This window comes from Scophthalmus maximus, chromosome 20 (genome assembly GCF_022379125.1).
Source record: "Scophthalmus maximus strain ysfricsl-2021 chromosome 20, ASM2237912v1, whole genome shotgun sequence".
In the NCBI taxonomy this organism is placed as follows: domain Eukaryota; kingdom Metazoa; phylum Chordata; class Actinopteri; order Pleuronectiformes; family Scophthalmidae; genus Scophthalmus; species Scophthalmus maximus.
Window position 1 is genome coordinate 10,434,581 of NC_061534.1, and position 19,314 is coordinate 10,453,894.

A 19,314-nucleotide genomic window follows, 5' to 3' on the forward strand; every position below is an offset into this window, starting at 1 on the left:
TTAGATCAGGTGACTTTAATGCACCTCAGTCTCGACGGGAACTCAACATTAAAACCACTTTTTGTAGCATTTGGTCGATGAAAAAACTCTTGTGTTCCTCTGTCATACGGATCCTGTCATTGCCATGAAGCATGTTGGCGATAAAAAGAAAAATGCTAGCACAGTCCTTTGAAGGGGCGTCTTCTCTACAAGGTGAGCACGTGTATATTAGTATTTATATCGAGACCTAGGTGCCAGTCATCCACACCGAATGGCTGCACTGAAAATCTGCGTCTTTTTGGATCGCGAATAAACAGGATTAAAAAAACACCATTTAAATGGGCCAGTGCCGCAAAATGCTTTTGGGGATGCTGTTGAGTCACACTGATGTTTAATTCAATTCATGCAGCTTACGCAGCCTTTTAACCAGAAGGTGAATTGAGGGAGGATGAAGTCTTTAAACATTATCCAGTTTAGTTTTTTATTTAGACCGAAAGTGTAACTCCCCCTGCCTCCCTGTTCTTGTTCTAGTAAATCCTGTTCTACTACTGCGCACTGTGTATCTGTGGTAGTTTGAGTTAGAAACGATCCTGGTGTCCTGGCTTCTTTTACAGTAGCGCCATCACATATGAAGTTCTCCACTAATCAACCTGACTGAAAATATTGTTTACTCTCCTGCATACTCATATTTACTCATACTTTATCCCCCCCCCGCCCCACAAAAAAAATCTATAATGTTTTTTTTGAAATGTGCATCTCCTTTCACCCCTCTAGGATTCAGTGCATTTTCTGCCTTTTTCTCCCCGCGTGCCGGCACACTCACCTTTCTGGTACTGTAGCCAGAGCTGCTGCTGGGCCTTCTTGCTGGGGAAGTAGATGCTGCAGCTGAGCTCGGAGCCGTACAGGGCCTCAGACACATAGTGGCTGCCGTATTCCTGGAGGAAGGCCAGCAGCTCCTCTCGTGTGCTGTCTGCCGACAGGGTCTTCAGCACTTTGGAAAAGCCTACCAGGTCGACAAGGTCGGATATCAAGGTCAGGGTCAGTGGTGCTGTTTGATGTGCACCGTTAATGTCGAGATCAAGCTCCATCAAGAGTACTGATAGATGCGTAATAGGAAGCCACAAGTAGCTGGGTACATAGATGTTAGTTGTTTGAATAAATATGCACAATAAACAGTGTATTAATGCTGTATAGGCTGGAGAGTAACTACAACATTACATAGTTATTTGGCAATAATCAGAGTTTATAGTTCTTATCGATGTGGTGCTACAAAATCACTCGTATGATTCAGGCACTGACCTGTAGATAAGGTAATGGAGCTGAGTTTGACTTTGTACAGATTGCTCCGTACTCTCCACTGTTGAACCATGGGGTAGCCCACCGCCTCACTGAACTGGGCATCCCCTAAGGAAGACAGGAAGAAAAGAAAAAGGGGAACAAGGAGACAATTATGACAGGGGGAGATCTAAGGATGTCAACGGATACAACAATTTCTAACCGATTGGAAAACTCAAGACTCGTAAACAGCTGCTGAAACTCAAACTAAATGACAAGATAAATAAAATCCATCATTTCATCCGAGGAGTTTATTGCAGACCCATTGTTATCCATTATTGCCTTAACATCATTTATTATCACGGCCCATATCCCGGCTGCTCCTGGATCAATGGCAGATATATGGTGCAGCTTGAACTCCAATTGGATTGCTGACATTAGAAGTGAGTGCAATCTCGCCTCTCTCTGCAATTCAATTACCAAACTTCCAACACCAGTTTAGAACTCCAGCCACGGAAAAGTGGAGAGCAAAGAAAATAGAAATAAACTGCTTACAGGAACCTCAATTCGGTGCCCCTGGTATACCTGGGACATTCATGCACAGTGAAAAAAGGCCAATTCCTATGTGTGTGTGTGTGTGTGTGTGTGTGTGTGTGTGTGTGTGTGTGTCTAATTCCGTTGAAAGCTGAACCCTAGTAAAAAAGAAAATAAATGAAAATCCCAGGGGTCAGTGTGGACCAAACGCCAATTTAGCTAATGGAAGGATTAGGGAGCAGAGGTAGAGGTGCAGGTTTCAAGGCAAATATTTAAGTGACTCTACCCCCTTCCACAGGATGGGCTGGAACAGTGGAGAGAAGGAGAAAAGGATGAAATGGGAGGTTGAATGATAGAGTTTACAATTTCTCATATTTATGCATTGGGGACTGCATGTACATTATACTCTCAAAATAATAATTTTGCAAATGGATGAGCCTTTATCTTTTCAAATGACTTCGCACTCTCGATTTCACACAGCAAGCAATATATCAGCAAACAATTTGCCTTGTGCATTTTACAGTTTATACATAAAACGTGTCTTTCTCTCAGGTGTATACAGCGAAAGAAAATAATAAATCGGGCTCACACTCTTGAGCCTGGAGAACTGAGACCTCTCCGGGGCTTTTTCACAAAGCATAGTTTGATCAAAATGAACACGGAGGGCCATGTTTTCCCACTGGCTTCAGTCAGTTACGAATTTGAGAATTTTGAACCACAATCCACGTGAGATAATAAAGCTGCCACTGCCCAATGCAATGCATCAAATTGCTCTGTTGCTCTCAGCAACAGAGACAGATAAGTCAATATAAAATGAAAGGAAAAGAAAAGCGCAAAACATCCACAAACTTGCTCACCTGTGAGGAGCTGCAGGTTGGGCAGGGGCTCTGACAAGACCCCTCGACATTGTTCCTCTACCGGTAAGGGGATGACCATGAGACCATCGGCGAGCTGGGGAAAGTCCTTGATGAAGTTGTTGTCCCTGAGAAACAAGTAAAGAAACGAGGGGGAAACAGTTACAGCTTCATGTAGTGATTTTTGGCACAGCGAAACATATCACGCTAGAATAATATTTACCAGGTCCAGTAACCATCTGCAATAAAAGTTAACAGTCCAAAAATACAACCTAGTATCCCACCTCTATTTAATCTGGAGTTCATAATTAAGTGTCAGGGTTGCAGCTCCACAATCTGAATGCACGCACGCACACACACACACACACACACATATATATATATATATATATATATATATATATATATATAAATGGTAATTTGTACCATTGATGAGCAATAGTACAAGAGAGTTCATCACTGGTTGTGAGGAAAACAACAACATGGGTGCATGGTGTGTGTGTGTGTGTGTGTGTGTGTGTGTGTGTGTGTGTGTGTGTTTGTGTGTATGTGTATGTGTAAGTTTGTGTGTGTGTGTGTGTGTGTGTGTGTGTGTGTGTGTGTGTGTGATGCTTGGCGGCCCAATAAAGAAAACAGTTGTGTCCCCCAGTTTGAGGGCACAACAGAGAGCTGCAGGCAAAGATAAGAGCAGACCCCTTGGAATCTCTCTCTCTCTCTCTCTTCCTCTGTTTCTCCTTGCTGGAGACGATAAGTGCAGGAGAGAACGATGATGCAAAAGGAAGTGTGAAATGTAGGGGGGGGGGCAGAAGACGGAGACTCTCATACAGTGAGAGGTAACAAAGACAACCTATGAATGCATGCAGAGCACATTAGCAGTAGGTTTTTTATTTTTTCGATTTATTTGCACCTCTGTAATATATCATTGTGGACAAATCACTTGCAGAATAAATTACACACAGAGAGAGAAAGCGTATCTTGAGCTTCGTTTTTGTTCAGGAGATGTTTTGACCGTTCTGGTTGAACCAAAGCAGCTGCAGTTTTTTTCCTGTCAAAAGTACCGGTTGCCTCGCCGCAATCTGAAAGCATGGCAAGTGGCAGCAACCAATTTCCCATAATCAACTTCCATGGCGCCAAGTTTCAGAGCACAGACCTTTTGCCGTGGAGACTCAGGGGGCGTACCTTCCCCTCTTCTCTATATCATTGTTTTCATTCTGTTCCCCTCTCTCCTCCCTCTAAACCAAAAAGCCTGTTAGACGCAATCGCAGCCTCAGTGCTACAGTGGGGGAGTGGACGGATTGACTCAAGGGCAAAGGATGAGAGGGGAGAGGTAGAGAAGAGGCGCTATAAAAAGATTACCGTGGCTTATGCGCACAGAAAACATATTGATTGCTAAATTAAATCAGCCAGCTTCACGCTGAGGCTCAGCGAACCTTCGGAGGGGGCGGCGTGGACCAAGATGATATGTTGCTTTACGGATTTTCAAGCCCAGGATGTGGACCGTCCTTGACACCCTGCGAGAGTTCCTTTCCTTTCGCCACTCTGCTCAGATTCTATAAAGCTGAAATACATACACTGTGATGTAGCCAATGAAGCCAATGGTTCACGTCGGAGATGCTCAAAAACCAAACTGAAAACTGAATCAGTGTGGAGCAGAAAAAGCAGTCCCGTGCCTTGGGTCTTTGCAGTGCCTGGTCGCACATGAGATCATTAAAATGTCCTTAACCTTCATCTGCATCTTCCTCTACTTTTTTCTTGGGGGGAAAAATATCGAAGGCAAGTGTAGATGGTTGTTGTGTCTGTCGCTTTTTGCAGAGGCTAAGTGGTGAGACGGAGAATTTAGAGAGGTCAAAGTGTCTGTTTTATAGAGTATAAAAACCCCAACAGTTGTCAGAAAATGTATTCATGCAGGATAAACCATTTGAGGGGGCTCCCAGACACTTACAAATAGCAAATAGAACAACACAAGGGACGATATTAAGGAACACTGCAGTTACAAATACAAGGCATCAACCAGGAAGCAGACAAAATGAAATCAATAACCCCCCCCCCCAAAAAAAGGGCGAGAGACAAGAAGTATCAGAAGTCATGTCTTTCCATAATGACACATCTGAGAACACATATCACGAGACCATTCACGTACACTGAGCATGTGTGTGCGCGTAGCATGTGCGGACATAGCCCCAGATAGACACAATCAGTGTATGGATGAATAGTGGCAGCATCACTGAAAACATTTAGGCGATTTGTTTTAAGATTATAGAGAACAAACATTTTGGGGAATAAGCCAAATGATGACAGAACGGGTATTTATAGGTTACTTATTTCAATTGGAAAAAGCCAGAAACATCAAAGCTATTTTATTTTTTATTACCACTCTCCTTAGATACAAAGTGAACCATAAAATAGGTCTGATCAGAGCCTCTTGGTGAATTATATAGTATAAGGAAAAAAAATACTTTAAGACAATGATGAAAGTTTAAGGCATTTGAAAACAAATTGACAACAATGAAATTTATCTTAAATCTTGTTCCTTTGACGGAACGATTTTGAGCCGAACAAGCGGCAGACATTTTGAACTGTTCAACGCAGGTGTAACTATTAACATTAATAATGACTGCATTCTGCTCAACTGCTCCAGGACCAAGGATATGCTAATGAGTGTGCCGACCCGCTTAAATTACCCGCTGACACTTAAATGGAATATAGCCATCATTATTTATCATTATTAAGTTACATCTGTGCCTTTCCTGCAGTGGTGAGGGGCCGAGTGCATGCTAAGGCGTGAAGACAGAAGCTGTACCTAACTTCTGTACACTTTATTAAACTGGACGACTATAATTATCTACATAACCAACAAATCACTGCACCTACTGGTTCCGTTAGCCCATAACCCACCCAGCGTTTTTACTCATTTTTCATATGGGGCATTATGACATGTCGTGGGCGTAAATAACTTAATGATGGCTGAAATCCATGGTATTGTGCATTTAGACTTTTGAATAGTTGACTAACACACTACCTTGTGTAATTTGCAGATATACGGCATGCGTGTTCATCCTAATGATCATTTTGTTGTTTTCTACTGACATTTAACTCGTTCTCCTTCAGTTCCATTAAGTCGCGTGCTCTTTTTGATCCACTCGATCTTTAGTCCTTCCCGGTACACACACATCCAAACACAGTCTTGCCATGCTTAAAAAACCCTCCTACACACCAGACCACATATGAGAGTGTGGACATGCCGGTGCAATACCAACAAACTTGTGAATTTACTCACGTTCCATTCAGTGCCCGTGTGTGTTCATTAAAAGGCGCTGGATGCTGGGCTCCCATCCCGCTCGAGTCTACACATGTGGCAAACTCCTCCGTTAGAATGAGAATTTTACAGTACGCAAGCTCCACCGTCTAGTGTATAATAACATTACATCTGTTGGGATGAATACAAATATTTCAGACAAGGTCATGCATATGTATTAAAGCTCTCTCTCTCTCTCTCTCATTGTTCTCTAAGTCTCCATGTCTCCTGCTGCCCTCTGTGTGTACTATTTCAATTCAAACCAAGTAGAGATACATCTGATTATTAAAGCATGCCTGAGCTCAGGTCTCACAAGCAAATATATATATATATAGATATGTATCTATAAATCTATTTATATTTCACAGCCAGGCATCAATGTCAGTATTTGTCCCTCGATAGGGTGTAACAATTGTTCGCTGTTTGCTCAGCCTGATCTCTGGTGGTAACCATTTTCTGGTTTGCTGTCTGCGTTTCATATTCCTTCTGTCTCTTATTCACTCTCCGAGTTACATGAATGCTATCCACAGGTGATTTAGGAGAAAATGTTCTCAGCAACGCCGACCCGACACATTAAACTACAGTCACTGCGTCTTAACTACACTGTTACTTCACCACATCCCAGTTCATTAGCTACAACCTTAAGAACTCAATCTTGACAACAATAAAGCCTAATGGTGCTTTTTAATGGTGGCGTCTGTTGGAAAATGCGATCCACCACTGGGCTTCTTCTTTTCTTTTTTTTGTCAGTTTTTCCCTCACACAGTTTTTTTAAAAAAAAGTTGTTTACAAAATGTGAGGTTAAAATGTACCACACCAAAAAATACCAATTTTTTTGCTAAAAACTTAGTCACAGTTTGAAATATCTCGGCCTGGCATTCAGAAACCCAGTTCTATAAGTAATTGTGCTGATGAACGAGCACGATATCTTCAAAAGGCCGCAACACTCGTTCAAAGACGATATGGAATCATCATCACAGGCATCTCTTCTCTGCTCTAGTCTGACGTCAGACGTCACATGATTCTTTTGCGTCCATTGATAACGCCTTTTGGAAATATTGAAAAAGAACCCAGAGGTCCGACTTAGAGTCATTTGAGTATTAGTCTGGCTACACCGGGCTAAAGCCATGCAGGTTGCTCCTTTCAATCTAGAAGCTGCTTTTGTGGACAAACGCAAGCACTAAAAATTGCCCTTACACCCAGAAGAAGGGAACTTTCCATTTCTAAACCGTCTTTTGCTGACAGGAAGAGACTATGCGGTGTCCCCTTGGTGAGTCAGTGGGATCCAAAATTGAGGTCACCTGTGTCACTCAGGGATCCATTTTGGGACCTATGCCTTTTCCTACGCGCTGAGAAAGAGATTGATTTTCCTACTTGCCGACAATTCCTTCTCAACCGCATGGTGACATAAGCCCAATCGATACAATGTCTCGACTCATTTCATAAAGCGTGAAAAAAATAACCTTGGCATTCTATTTGATTGTGAACCGTCCTTTCACCTTAATTCGTAAAACGCATTTCATCATCACAAAAATGTTGCCTGTAAACATGTGTACATGCTTTCTAGAGGACTGGACTATGTCGATGTCCTGTTCTAAGGCCTAACAAAGTAAACTCAGATGATCCAAGATGCAGCAGCACGTCACCAAACCAAAATGAAACACAGAAAACACTTTACTTCAGTTTAAAAGGCTCCCTGTGAATTTAATAACACATTTTTACGATTAATTTGATTAAATCATATTATATTCTGCTTTGAGATCTTTAAATCACATAATGGACTAGCTCCTGGTTATCAATCTGATAATTTGGTTCTAGATCTTTGACATCCTCTACCTGTGGTCCTAGCCACATTATTTGATTTACTATCTGCAAATGACACCTTAAAAAATAGGCTTGTATTTATAAAGATTTTATGTAGTTAAGTACACTTCTGTTAATTCTGGCTCTTGTGTATATAATAATATGTTCAGTATATATGCATATGCATAAACTGTATGTATGTATATATTGTCGACTTTTATGATTGTCATTTTTATGATTATGGTAATTATTAATATTATAATAATTATTATTATTATTTACATAAGTAACACATATTTATTTATAAATGGCCCTGATGGAATAGCACAGAAACTGAAACTCTGCACTTACCAGATTAATCATGTAATGTGAAACTTATTTGTTTGGTTGCAGTTTGGATTACGGTTGAGCAAGTACAAACTCAGTCACGGGTAAGATGCGAGTGAAGGTTTTAGGTTAAAGCGGCCGAAACACTGTCAACTCTTACAGTTTATCATTAAAACACCACTTGAGTAGAAATGGGTTGGAAATTATGAACCGAGGTTGCAGGATTCGAAGACCAAACAAATTTCCAGATTCAAAATTTTTATGTCAGCCTATTACTTTTGAAGTCACACTCTGTTAACAAAATCCTCTCAAATAATGTAGCACTCAACTACATCCAGCCACATTTTAATGACCACTTATACAATGACACTGCTCCACTCCAGTGTTACGATACTCTGTGGAATTCAAGTGTCTGCATTTTCGATGCAATGATAAATAAACGACAAACTGAACGGAAGGAAGGAGACAAACCACAACCATAGACTTGACCACCAGAGGCTGCTCTTTCTCTGTGCCAAAGGAAAGGTTAACTGTATCAGGATCAGTCCAGGATAGACCCCAGTGTCTTGGGGTGAGTGTAAATTAAAAAAAACGAATAAACATGTACACCTATTCTAATTAAATCACACCGTAAAAAACACATACAACAGACGTCTGGCTATTTTGTGAGCATTTGCAATAACGTGTCTGTGTGACAGATGCGTATATGCAGAGCACAGGGAATGGGGCTGGACGCAGAGCTGGAGTGCAGAGGTGAGCTGGGAGCAGAGGAGACTTTTTCAGATTGTGCCAGAAGGGAAGCGATTGCGGTCTCGGACTGAGGCGAGAAGATTATTATCCACCGGGATGCCAGAGGAGAGAAGAGTCCAACCCGAGGAGGGGGTTGTAGAGTCAGGACAGGGGCAGGGCGATGGCCAGTTCGCCAGCAGAGAAGGGCGGGGCGGTGACTCAGATGCCGAGTGTGAGACTGTAGGGGTGAATCATGACCTAGACATGTGGGGGTGTTGAGCCCTTTGCAGCCTCGGAGGCTGACAGCAGTGTTTTTGGAGCCATGCGTGAGCAGCCACTGGGTGCCAGTGCAGTGCAGCTTGAAGGGGGCCATGGCGGAGACTTCATGGTGGCTGAGGAGAAGCAGGGCTGCAGCATTCGGGGCAAACTGAAAGGGTGTCAGGTGGGATGCAAGAGGGCCGGGGGGGGGGGGCAAATACGAAAAGGAGAGAACGCCCTCCTAGTTTGACAAAAAGAAACACGTGTCGGAGTGATGTCAATCTTATACAGCCAAATAATTACAATCTTATAGGATCACTCTACACTTGGCCAGATTTTTTTTGGCTTTTGGCAGATGACAGGAAGTAAGAGAAAACAACTAAAGACGCGTTTCCACCGCAGGAACTATACCCAGGAACTAGGAACTGAAGGGGGAGCTCTTTGCGTTTCCACCGCAGGATGCGGGGTCTAAATTTAGACCCTGCTCGGGAGGTAGTACTAACCCACGGTTCAGGAACTATGGGGGCGGGACTGCAGTGCCGAAGGATTATGATTGGTCGAGTACTCGCCGCATTTTATTTCACCCGCCGTGTTTGAAAGCCGGTGTGGAGCTGCAAGCTCACAGCTGTTTTAGTTTTTTTCACCGCGCTTCGTCATGGACACGCAGATGAGAAGCTACGATAGATGGACCGACGACGAGGTGCAGGCTCTGCAGAGCATTAGCGCCGCGGACGTTATCCAGCGGGAGTTTTGAAACGGCGACGCGAAACGGACAAAGTGTACGCCATACGTCATCGGCCTGATTTGCACAAGCTTTCCGGGACTTCAGGCCGCGGTGGAAACGCAGACAACAATGGGCAACAGGACCCTTTTATTTCCTGGAACTTCTAGGAACTAATAGTTCCTGGTACTTTTGGTGGAAACGCGGCTTAACACAAAAACGTTTCAAACATTTATGCCGCCTTAAAAACGTTTTTATGACTACAAATTGAAAAATAAAATTCCTCAATGCAACATCTCATGCACCATTTGTAAGGTGTAAAGTAAAATCAATGTTCTACCAAGGGTTTAATCGTTTTTACAATATACCATGAAACAGCTGCAAGTGGATAAATGCAGTTATACCCATGTGGCTTGGACTCATCAGTAGTCTCCTCCCAATCTTCTCCTTACACACACACACACACACACACACACACACACACACACACACACACACACACACACACACACACACACACACACACACACACACACACACACACACACACACACACACACACACACACACACACACACACACGCACAAACGCACGCACACACACACACACACACACACACACGCGCACACACACACAGGAACAACAGAAACTTGACATGCAGTATGAAACAGCGTGCTTGTAATTTCTACAGCTGCCATGCTGTTTGGATTCATCCCTAAATATGACAATTAGTCAGTGATAGAAAAAAATAGGCAGCAAAGACAAAAGAAAAGGGACTTGTTTTTCTCTACCACAAAATATACACAGTATGCAAAAAAAGAAGAAAGAAAACAGGGCCTATTGTATGTAAGATCATTGATACTCAGCATCGTGCAAGGCCAACTGGAATAGAGTCTCTGTAATGATGTCAAATACTGTTCCTCAAAACTTTGGATTTTATTAAACTACTAAATTATTTTAAGAGATTTTTAAGAAAGATTTTCTCACTTACAGTTTTTCTAGTGGCATCTACCCAAGCGAACGGTTTGCACTTCATTGGCCCACAAGACGTCTGCCAAAACTACAACCAAACAACTCAATTTGAAAAGTTACAAAGTTTGATTTATTCTTCTTTTTTTTTGTGTTCACATCAATTTGGGTGAATCCACCCTTTCTTAAAGAAAGAGAAAGGAAATTAAAAGCGTAAAACATTTCGATTCATTAGATCCAAATTAATGCATCTGAATAATACGACCAATCATTTCTCAATTAAACAATCCTCTTCCTGTCATTCCTCCAGCGTCGCTGTGGAAATGTTGCCGCACTTGCCCTTGAGATAACCCACCCATTTGTTTGGACCAGACAGATTTATGAGGTCCGGGGTTGCAGCTGCATGTAATATGTTTAATAGCTGTAATATCTGTTATTTGAATAAACACTGGTTGTGTGCGGGGCATGTCAGACGAGCCATAACAGAGATAAAGCACCCAGGGGTCCCCTCCAGGACACAGGCCCCAGATGAAGAGTTAAAGAGTTTTTAAAGGGCAGAATCCCCTCCCCCAAAAAAACAGGCTAATGTGCGGTGTAATAAAACAATCAGCGATGTTTACCTCGAGACTTGTGTTACAGTCTCTCATTACGGCTGCAGCCACAGCTCAGTTGATGAATGACGCCGCTGAGGGGAGGAGATCTGGTGACTTTTCATGGCCAATATTGATTAGGCTCGGGAGGGTGATGCTGTCAATGGAACGGCCTCTGATGGAGAGCACACCGGGGCGTTTGTGTTGGGGACGGATTGGACCGCATGCACATTTGCGTCTGAGAATTGAATTGAGCCATCAAAGTTTTGAAACTTCATAAAAATGGCCATGGTGCGCTGGAGTGTTAAGCGTGATCCCTTCTTGTACAAGTCTTCATCTCCCCTTCAGACACATACACAAAACAACTCCGCCTCACTTTTACTCCCCTGAGTCGTGCATGCAATCGGAAACACGAGTGAGCATTGGTGTCTTTTTTTGTACTTCGATAGCTCTGTTGGCCTGCCTTAGGAAATTGTGGAAATGAACTCTGGTGGCCAGAAGCATTACCATAGAGATGAAGCTTTGTAATGCAGAGTGGGGGGGGGGGGGGGGGTGTCACGCAGGCAAGCGAGCTGTGGAACTGATTAGTGCCATTGCTTTTTTCTACTTTTTATTATTCCACTTGCACTTTTTCCACTCGCTCCACATTCTCCGGATTGTGTCTGTATACGTCCCAACAAACTTGATTTCAGTCTCTCTCTATCAAGCTCTCTCTCTGTGTCTCCCTTTTCACTAGCATTCACCCACTCGCAGACTTAACAGTGTTACGACAAACCCATTGTAAAAAGCAAACTAAAAAAAAAACTCTGTTCCAGACAGACGCTTACATCATCCCCTCGAAAGCAGTGCAGCCCTTGTATGAATTTGACTGAGGACAAAACAACAGCAGGTTGTATCTTTTGTAATGATCAAGATGCAGAACAGTTTAACCATCTCCTATTTAGGAGAAAGACAACAGGCAAAAGACAGAAGAGTATTTCAGTCAGTATCTTTGGGTAAACTGCGTGCATCCATCACTAAAGCCAACGTCTTTCATTTACCAGAGGTCACCCAGAGGCAACCCAAACAGACTCAAAGATATTTTTGCCTGTTAAGATGGTCACTGTGTCAGATTAGGTGCTTGCAGTCTCACACATTTAGCCATTATGTGCCATTATTCCGCCACAAAGAAAAGCTGCGTCTTTGTTTACGATCACCAACGTGCCCACTCGCTCACTGAGAATTTTGGGCAGATCTTCCCACTGTTTTTCTCACATGGGCTCAGTCTGACATTTTCAATTTTACTAGGGGGCTGGCAGGAAACGCTTTGGAAAATGTCATTTGGGGATCATTCGCCTGCTCACGTGCAGCCCTTCCTGAAAAGTTTGTGAAAAAGCTGGCCAGCTTGATACTGTCTGTTTTGTGTTTGTAAAGCCCCCGAACCGCTCCTGTTGGTCAACGGCACAGAGGCGACGAAACCAAATCGCAGGATTTCTGTTCGGACAACACGCGGCGTCACAGGTGTGTGCGAGTCGCTATCCATTGTGACAAGCTCTGAGAGACACAGTGTTTGATCGTCGTACCCAATGCCCATTGATCGTTTCCGAAACCTCTCGACACCCTACGTATTCAAGGTCGGGCTATAATCAGGCTGATATCGCGTAGTCTGACCCCGCTGCCACGCTGATGCATAAACGATACACAAAGGACATGTGAAAGTCTCATCCCAGCTTCTCCTCAGTCCTTGTGTTTGATCTGCCGTAATAGGTCAAGACAGGGAGGCGGCCTCTGTATTCTTTTATTTCACAATGTAATTATAGTGATTTGACTGACATAAAGGCATAATTACGTGTTACTGCGCTATCTGGTATTCTGTCTATCAACACGATAAGACTAAGTGAGGCGGAGCAGAATTTTTTTTTTGTAGTCCCTTCTTGAAAGGCAAGGACTGGGGAACATCACAGGAGTGGTAATTAACTGTCAGTGTGGCCTTGCAGAGGTGAGTGTGGGCGAATACTCTTGAAAACTTCACACAGTTCAATAATAAAAAATAAAAAAACTAAACAAAAAAATGGCTAAGACTTTTCTATTCAGGAATTTATGATGAACAATTTATGGATGGTAAATGGGCAGCAAAAGGAAGCAATCTTAGAAAGGCAAGGCGGGGCGATGGGGAGAAAAAGGACGGAGAGTGGGAAGTGTGAAGACATATTAGTAGTCTGGGGGGTCCTTACAAAAGTGCTGCCACCATGCAGTTAACTGCTGCGTTAGTAGTTCATTAATCAATACTCAAAACATCGCGCCACTAATTCAGGATTTAAACCTGAAGCACAAATTACAAAATGTTTTTCCTCAGTGAAAGAGGGAGGAAGCTGACGCCATTTTGGAGAACTGGCATTGTTAGTTACCCCCCCCCCCCCGCCCGCCCCCAAGAGGCAACTCCATCACAGTCCGAGGTTGACGGTTTGATGCTTTGTGCTGCATATTCTTAATTTCCACCCTCCAGTGCACTATTGATTCACTGGCTGCTGCACATGCAAGTTATTTTATCACCAGCTCAAATCATTCTCTTTGTTTCTGGTTGCCCCTAAAGCGTTTTCAACCCTAAATTTGACGGGGCGGCCGTTAGTGTGAAAGATGGGTGGTTGAGCATTATCAATATCTAAAATTGCAATGTGTAACTTGACAAGGTGAATGTTTCAGACTTGATTTTACTAAATCAACATGCATAGATGAAAAGAGTATACTGTCAATGTTTCTTTGTATTTGTTAAATTACATTTTTTTAAGTATGTGTGGCAAAATGAACAGATGGTCTAATAAGCAAAAAAAAAAAAAAGTATTAATGTTTTAGTTGAACAAGAGTTGTTGTTAGACATGGACACAGCGCGAGATTGTCAGAATCGACGCAATCACAACAGCAGGAACATTTCTGGACCATTCGGGCGAGGGGTGGCACCTGGGTAGAGCGCCCACTCGCTCGCCGTATCCTCCCATGGGCTCACTCTAATGATTCTGGAAATCTTAATAAGCGGCTGGCAGACAAAGTTCCGGAAAAATGTCCGACTTTTGTCCGACTGGCCAACTTTTGCGTTCTCAAATCCAGTAGATGTTCAGAAAAGTGTCCTGATTACAGTGCATGTCAACAACAACAACAACAACAAGAACAACATTCATTCGCTCCATACATAGAGATGAACTCCTGCATCCCCCCTATGCCTACACATCTTACAAGGCCTTTAATAATCAATAAAAACACAAGTATTGGATAAATACACGCTTTCCTCCCTGCAGTTGTTGCCCTTCCTTCCCTTTCTCCTCCTCCTGCCTGTCTCAGTGTGTTTACCCAACAGCCAAATTACTGTACCTGACAATGACTGGAAACCTTGTCAACAACGGCGATCTCCAATATCTTTAATGTATCCTGGCATGTATCCAACGGTCACCGCGTGGTCAAAATGTTCTGTCACAACCGTTTCAGATTCACACACCTCCTCGCGCGGGACTGGAAGACAAACACTCGGGGGAAACACAGTTTCACTGGAACACTCCCACCGCAGTATCGGCAACGATTTGGAAAACACTTCCAAAAACACCTCTCTGTTCTCGACGGGGAGTAATAGAACTAGTTTTAAAATTGCACTGTGTACAGGACCCACTCCTATGATTGCCTTTCAGAATGAGGTCCAGGAAGGAACTACACTCTGCACAATGGGGTATTTATGATCTCACCACCATTTACCCTACGAGAGGGGGCGTATGAGAATGATCATACAATTGCTAAAAAAATTAAATAAATTTATGTCTAAATGGCTCATCTTGTTGTCCCTTGTCACAAACATGACATGTACAGCAATCTATGAATATGATTACATGGGCTGTTTTTTTTTTTTTCCTGTACAACTCATCAGAAAATACATTCCATTCATGGCACAATGCATGGCAGATTTGAAATGGTCACGGAGGATATTTATATATGTCCAAATTGTAGTAACATTTTTTTTTTTGAGCCTGGGACATCAAGACAACCTTTTTTTATATAAAAATCTCCTGAACAAAGTGGGGGGAAAATCCCGGCTCAGGAGTAACATGCCACTTCATGCAGCTCATTGTGTCTTAATGGCTGGTTGGTTGAGTTCTGATGAATTTCCTGTTTAATCATACCTTTATATATACATACACACACACACACACACACACACACACACATGCACACACATATGTATATATAAATGAACAGTAACAATAGAAAAAAGAAAAAAAAACAGAATTCAGGTCCATATCAGGTGAACCAATATTTGCTGGGTGGGATCAGGGAGCTGATTGGTTTGACCAAACAATAACTTGAGACTCGACCTCCAATGAGCTGCGTCCGGCTCAGCAACATCACCTGTGTGCATGCATTTACTCTCGTGACCGGTTTACCTTCAGCTGTGTGCGATGTCTGACAACTGCCTCACAGTCCAGCATGCGTAAGAAGCCGCTGCTGCTGCTGCTGCTGCTGCTGCTGCTGCTACTATCTGTTTTACTCTTTTACATTTCTCTCACAGTTCCTTTTTCCTAGTGTCACGCTCCCTAACCTTTGCTCAGCTGTGCTCTTTTTGATTGAGCCTTTTCTCTTTTCATTTATTTCCCTATTCATTTTCCTTCACAAGCCTTATCGCTGCCCCCACCACCACCGATCTCTCTCTCTGCCCCTGCCCCTCTCTGTCTCTCTCCAGTCAAACAGCAGGTAGTCAGCAATAAGCCTCTCCGACATTAGATGACACTAGGCCTGGGTCTATTAGGTCCTGCCTTGCCATGTGAGTTATTAGGCAGAGAGCGACGGCCTCGGGAACGATCACACTCACATAATGCATGTGCATATGCGCACATGAAGGTAAACACAAATCCACCACACAAAATGCTTCTGCACACACACGTGCAAAGCTTTTGCAATCTGCCACGACATGCTCACCTTATGTCTTTTAAGTCACAAGGATGAAGGAATCACTGAGGCTTTAAGAGCACACACACTTGCACAAGCGTCTTTCCTGCTAAATTCCCTCTGCTAAGTCATCAATGTGTGAGCGGCAGGCACACACTCCAGGAAGTTCACTTCAGCTGTTAAAATGACATAATAATTTGACCTGTTCAATTTTCCGAAAAAAGAGTACGAAAGAAAAGCCTCTTTGATGTGGAATACCACATTTTAGTAATGCACTTTAATCGATAAAGGTTGTTAAAGACTGACAACAGACGATGTGGATTGTAGCAGGGGCTGTTTTATCATGGTTTTAGACCAGATATTAACACATAATATATATCTGGATATGTTGCTTCAGTCTGTGATGCAAGGCTGTCTGTCTTCTGTGGTCGAGAAGGTCATCCACCAACCAGAAGGTCAACTGTTCGATCCCGTCCAGCCTGCGTGCTGATGTGTCCCTGGGCAAGACGCTTAACCATAAATTGCCCCTGACGGCTGCGCTGGCAGTGTGTGAATGATGTGTGATGGATAGAAACGATACAGCGATATAGAAGTGCTGTGTGAATTTGTGTGTGAATGCTACTTTTACTGTAAAGTTGCTTCGGGTCAATAAGACTAGAAAGGGATATATAAATACAGTCCATCTACAATAAAAAACAGCCATCCATCCATCGTCTACCGCCTAATCCACTTAAGGGTCGCAGGGGGCGCAGGGGGCGCAGGAGCCACCCTGGACTGGTCGCCAGCCTATCGCATGGCCACATAAAGAGACAAACAACCATTCACTCTCACATTCACACCTACGGTCAATTTAGAGTCTTCAATTTACCTAACCCAATTCTGCATGTCTTTGGAATGTGGGAGGAAGCCGGAGAACCCGGAGAGAACCCACCAATAAAAACATTTTCATTTAAAATTTAAAAAGGTTTCCAAGCCAAGGCAGAAACAACATTGATCATATCATAAGGGCTTAGCTAAGCTATATATATTATTTTTTCTTTGTCCGAGAATCCAGAGTCCATGCATAAAATTGGTGGTGGGCCCTTTAATCTCCACACTGTGTTAAATCAGCAAATGCACTGTCTCTCTTTCAAGTGTCCCACGCTAACGAAGCAGTTGTTGGTTGCGTCAACAAGCGAGACACATTGCGTCGCCACATTTAATATATGTAAAAGCAACTAAATATGTGCAAACAGTGCAGACAGTCTGCTTTGTGAGTTGAATTCATGATGACTGAAGTTATTAAATATATAAATAAAGATATTCAATAAAACATGATATCAAGGCTGCCCAAGAACACACGACTGCCCCACACACACTCACACACACAGACGGGTGCAAGACTGACAGAAGAAGGAGCGAGCAGTCACACTTATTTTAAGAATTAAGAATTAAGAAGCCTCTCATCAACCTTGAGCAGCTTCACCCCTGACCTCACCCCGCGACTGTCTCGTGGCTTCTCATTATGTGGGAAGGAATTGCTTTGTAATGTTTGTTGACTCAACTCCCCGGTAGTAGCTACTGTGAGGGCACCAAGGAGATAATTACAGAAAATTACGGAGGAACATGGAAATGTGGCTGCGTTTATGCCCGGGAGCCTTCGTAAGCTGCCAGATTCACAAATTATTCATGTTGTGGTGTCTTCCTAGTCTGAGAGGTGAGGCTGAGATGAGGAGTAAGTGGATCGCCTATCGGAGCAGTTCATGTCTCTTCTCTTCTCGACTGTATATCTTTTACTTTTTTGTAAAAAAAAAATAAGGTATCTTCAACATCAGAGTGAAAACAGTGGCAGCGTGAAGCAGGTGACACTTCTTTTGTCACAACCAAAACATCTAACACTCGTTCACTGCCGAGCATTTCTGCTCTAAAACTGTGCTGGGTGCTCAGGACAGACCGGCCGTCAATCAAGAAGTAAAGCTTGATTAGGGGAACCAATATGTGACAACATTTATCCTTCAATCATCTATTTTGCCATATGTCTCGTAAAATCCCCGCACATCGGACTGAGCCCATCTGGGAATACGCCAGGGAAATCTCTGAAGAATTCACAGAGAGAGAGAGAGAGAGAGAGAGAGAGAGAGAGCGCGGTTGTGTTGATGACTGTAAACAAAAACTGTTCTCTGCAGCGGGGTTATTGTCATGTCCTGCATGCTCTACCCAGACGCCACATAATGTTCCGGAGATTCTCCCTCTGTTGTGAATGCATCTGACTCAGACAATCTCCTGCTGCGTCTATCATATGTGAACTCCGCAAGACGCCCGGACGCAATTTTGCAAACATTTTCCAGAGTTCATGTCTGAAAACAGCTTATATGTGTAACATAGATGAGGTCATACATGTGACAGGGCCAAAAACTGTCCTTCTGGGACTGTTGGACAGCCATTATTTGATTAAAAGGTGTTTTTTCTTCACACAGATTTGAACATTGCATAAACAAGCTGGTATGCATTTAATAGATACAATATCTAAAATAAAACTACATAAGCATTCTCTGTTTGGTGGATTCTGTTTTCTTACTGTATCTGTACACAGCGGCATTGCTTTCACACAGTCATGGAAGCGTTCTGAGCTCTAGTTTTTAATGTAATAAAAAGCTATCTACAAAACTCATTCCCCCTGGCCACTTCAAAGGGCTGTCCAAATGAGATACGTTTAAAACATATACAAAACAGTCACAAATCACGGGTAATATTGAAAAATGCAACCTGTGAAGCTGCGACTCCAATCATATAATATTCCTAATATTTCACTTTTTAGAGTGAAGGAGAGAGGGAATGGGTGCACAGTGGAGGTGAGATAAAGAAAGTAATGCAGGGCTGTTGGATACGACTCGCATCTGCATATCAAAGGCAGCATGGAGGGAAATGGAAAAAAACAAAACAACGAATGTAACATATTGCATATAGGTGTATATGCGCTACAGTTGGGTGTGTGAACTGAGAAGTAGAATCTTACGGGACCAAGACTACCTGAAGACAAAGCCATTGTTCTCCTAACAAAAGACACAGTGGATTTGATAAGAACAACGAGTAAT

General features: G+C 42.9%; 1 protein-coding gene across 1 annotated transcript in view; it reads right to left on the bottom strand.

The window, feature by feature from the left end:
• LOC118285019 (astrotactin-2-like) overlaps positions 1-19,314 on the bottom strand; it is a 220,383-nt gene that overhangs the window by 52,375 nt on the left and 148,694 nt on the right. The window contains exons 14-16 of the mRNA XM_035608297.2: positions 2,646-2,770; positions 1,279-1,383; positions 803-982 (exon numbers count right to left, since the gene is read on the bottom strand). Of these exons, the coding sequence (XP_035464190.1) occupies positions 803-982; positions 1,279-1,383; positions 2,646-2,770 (410 nt within the window). The remainder of the gene's footprint in view (positions 1-802; positions 983-1,278; positions 1,384-2,645; positions 2,771-19,314) is intronic.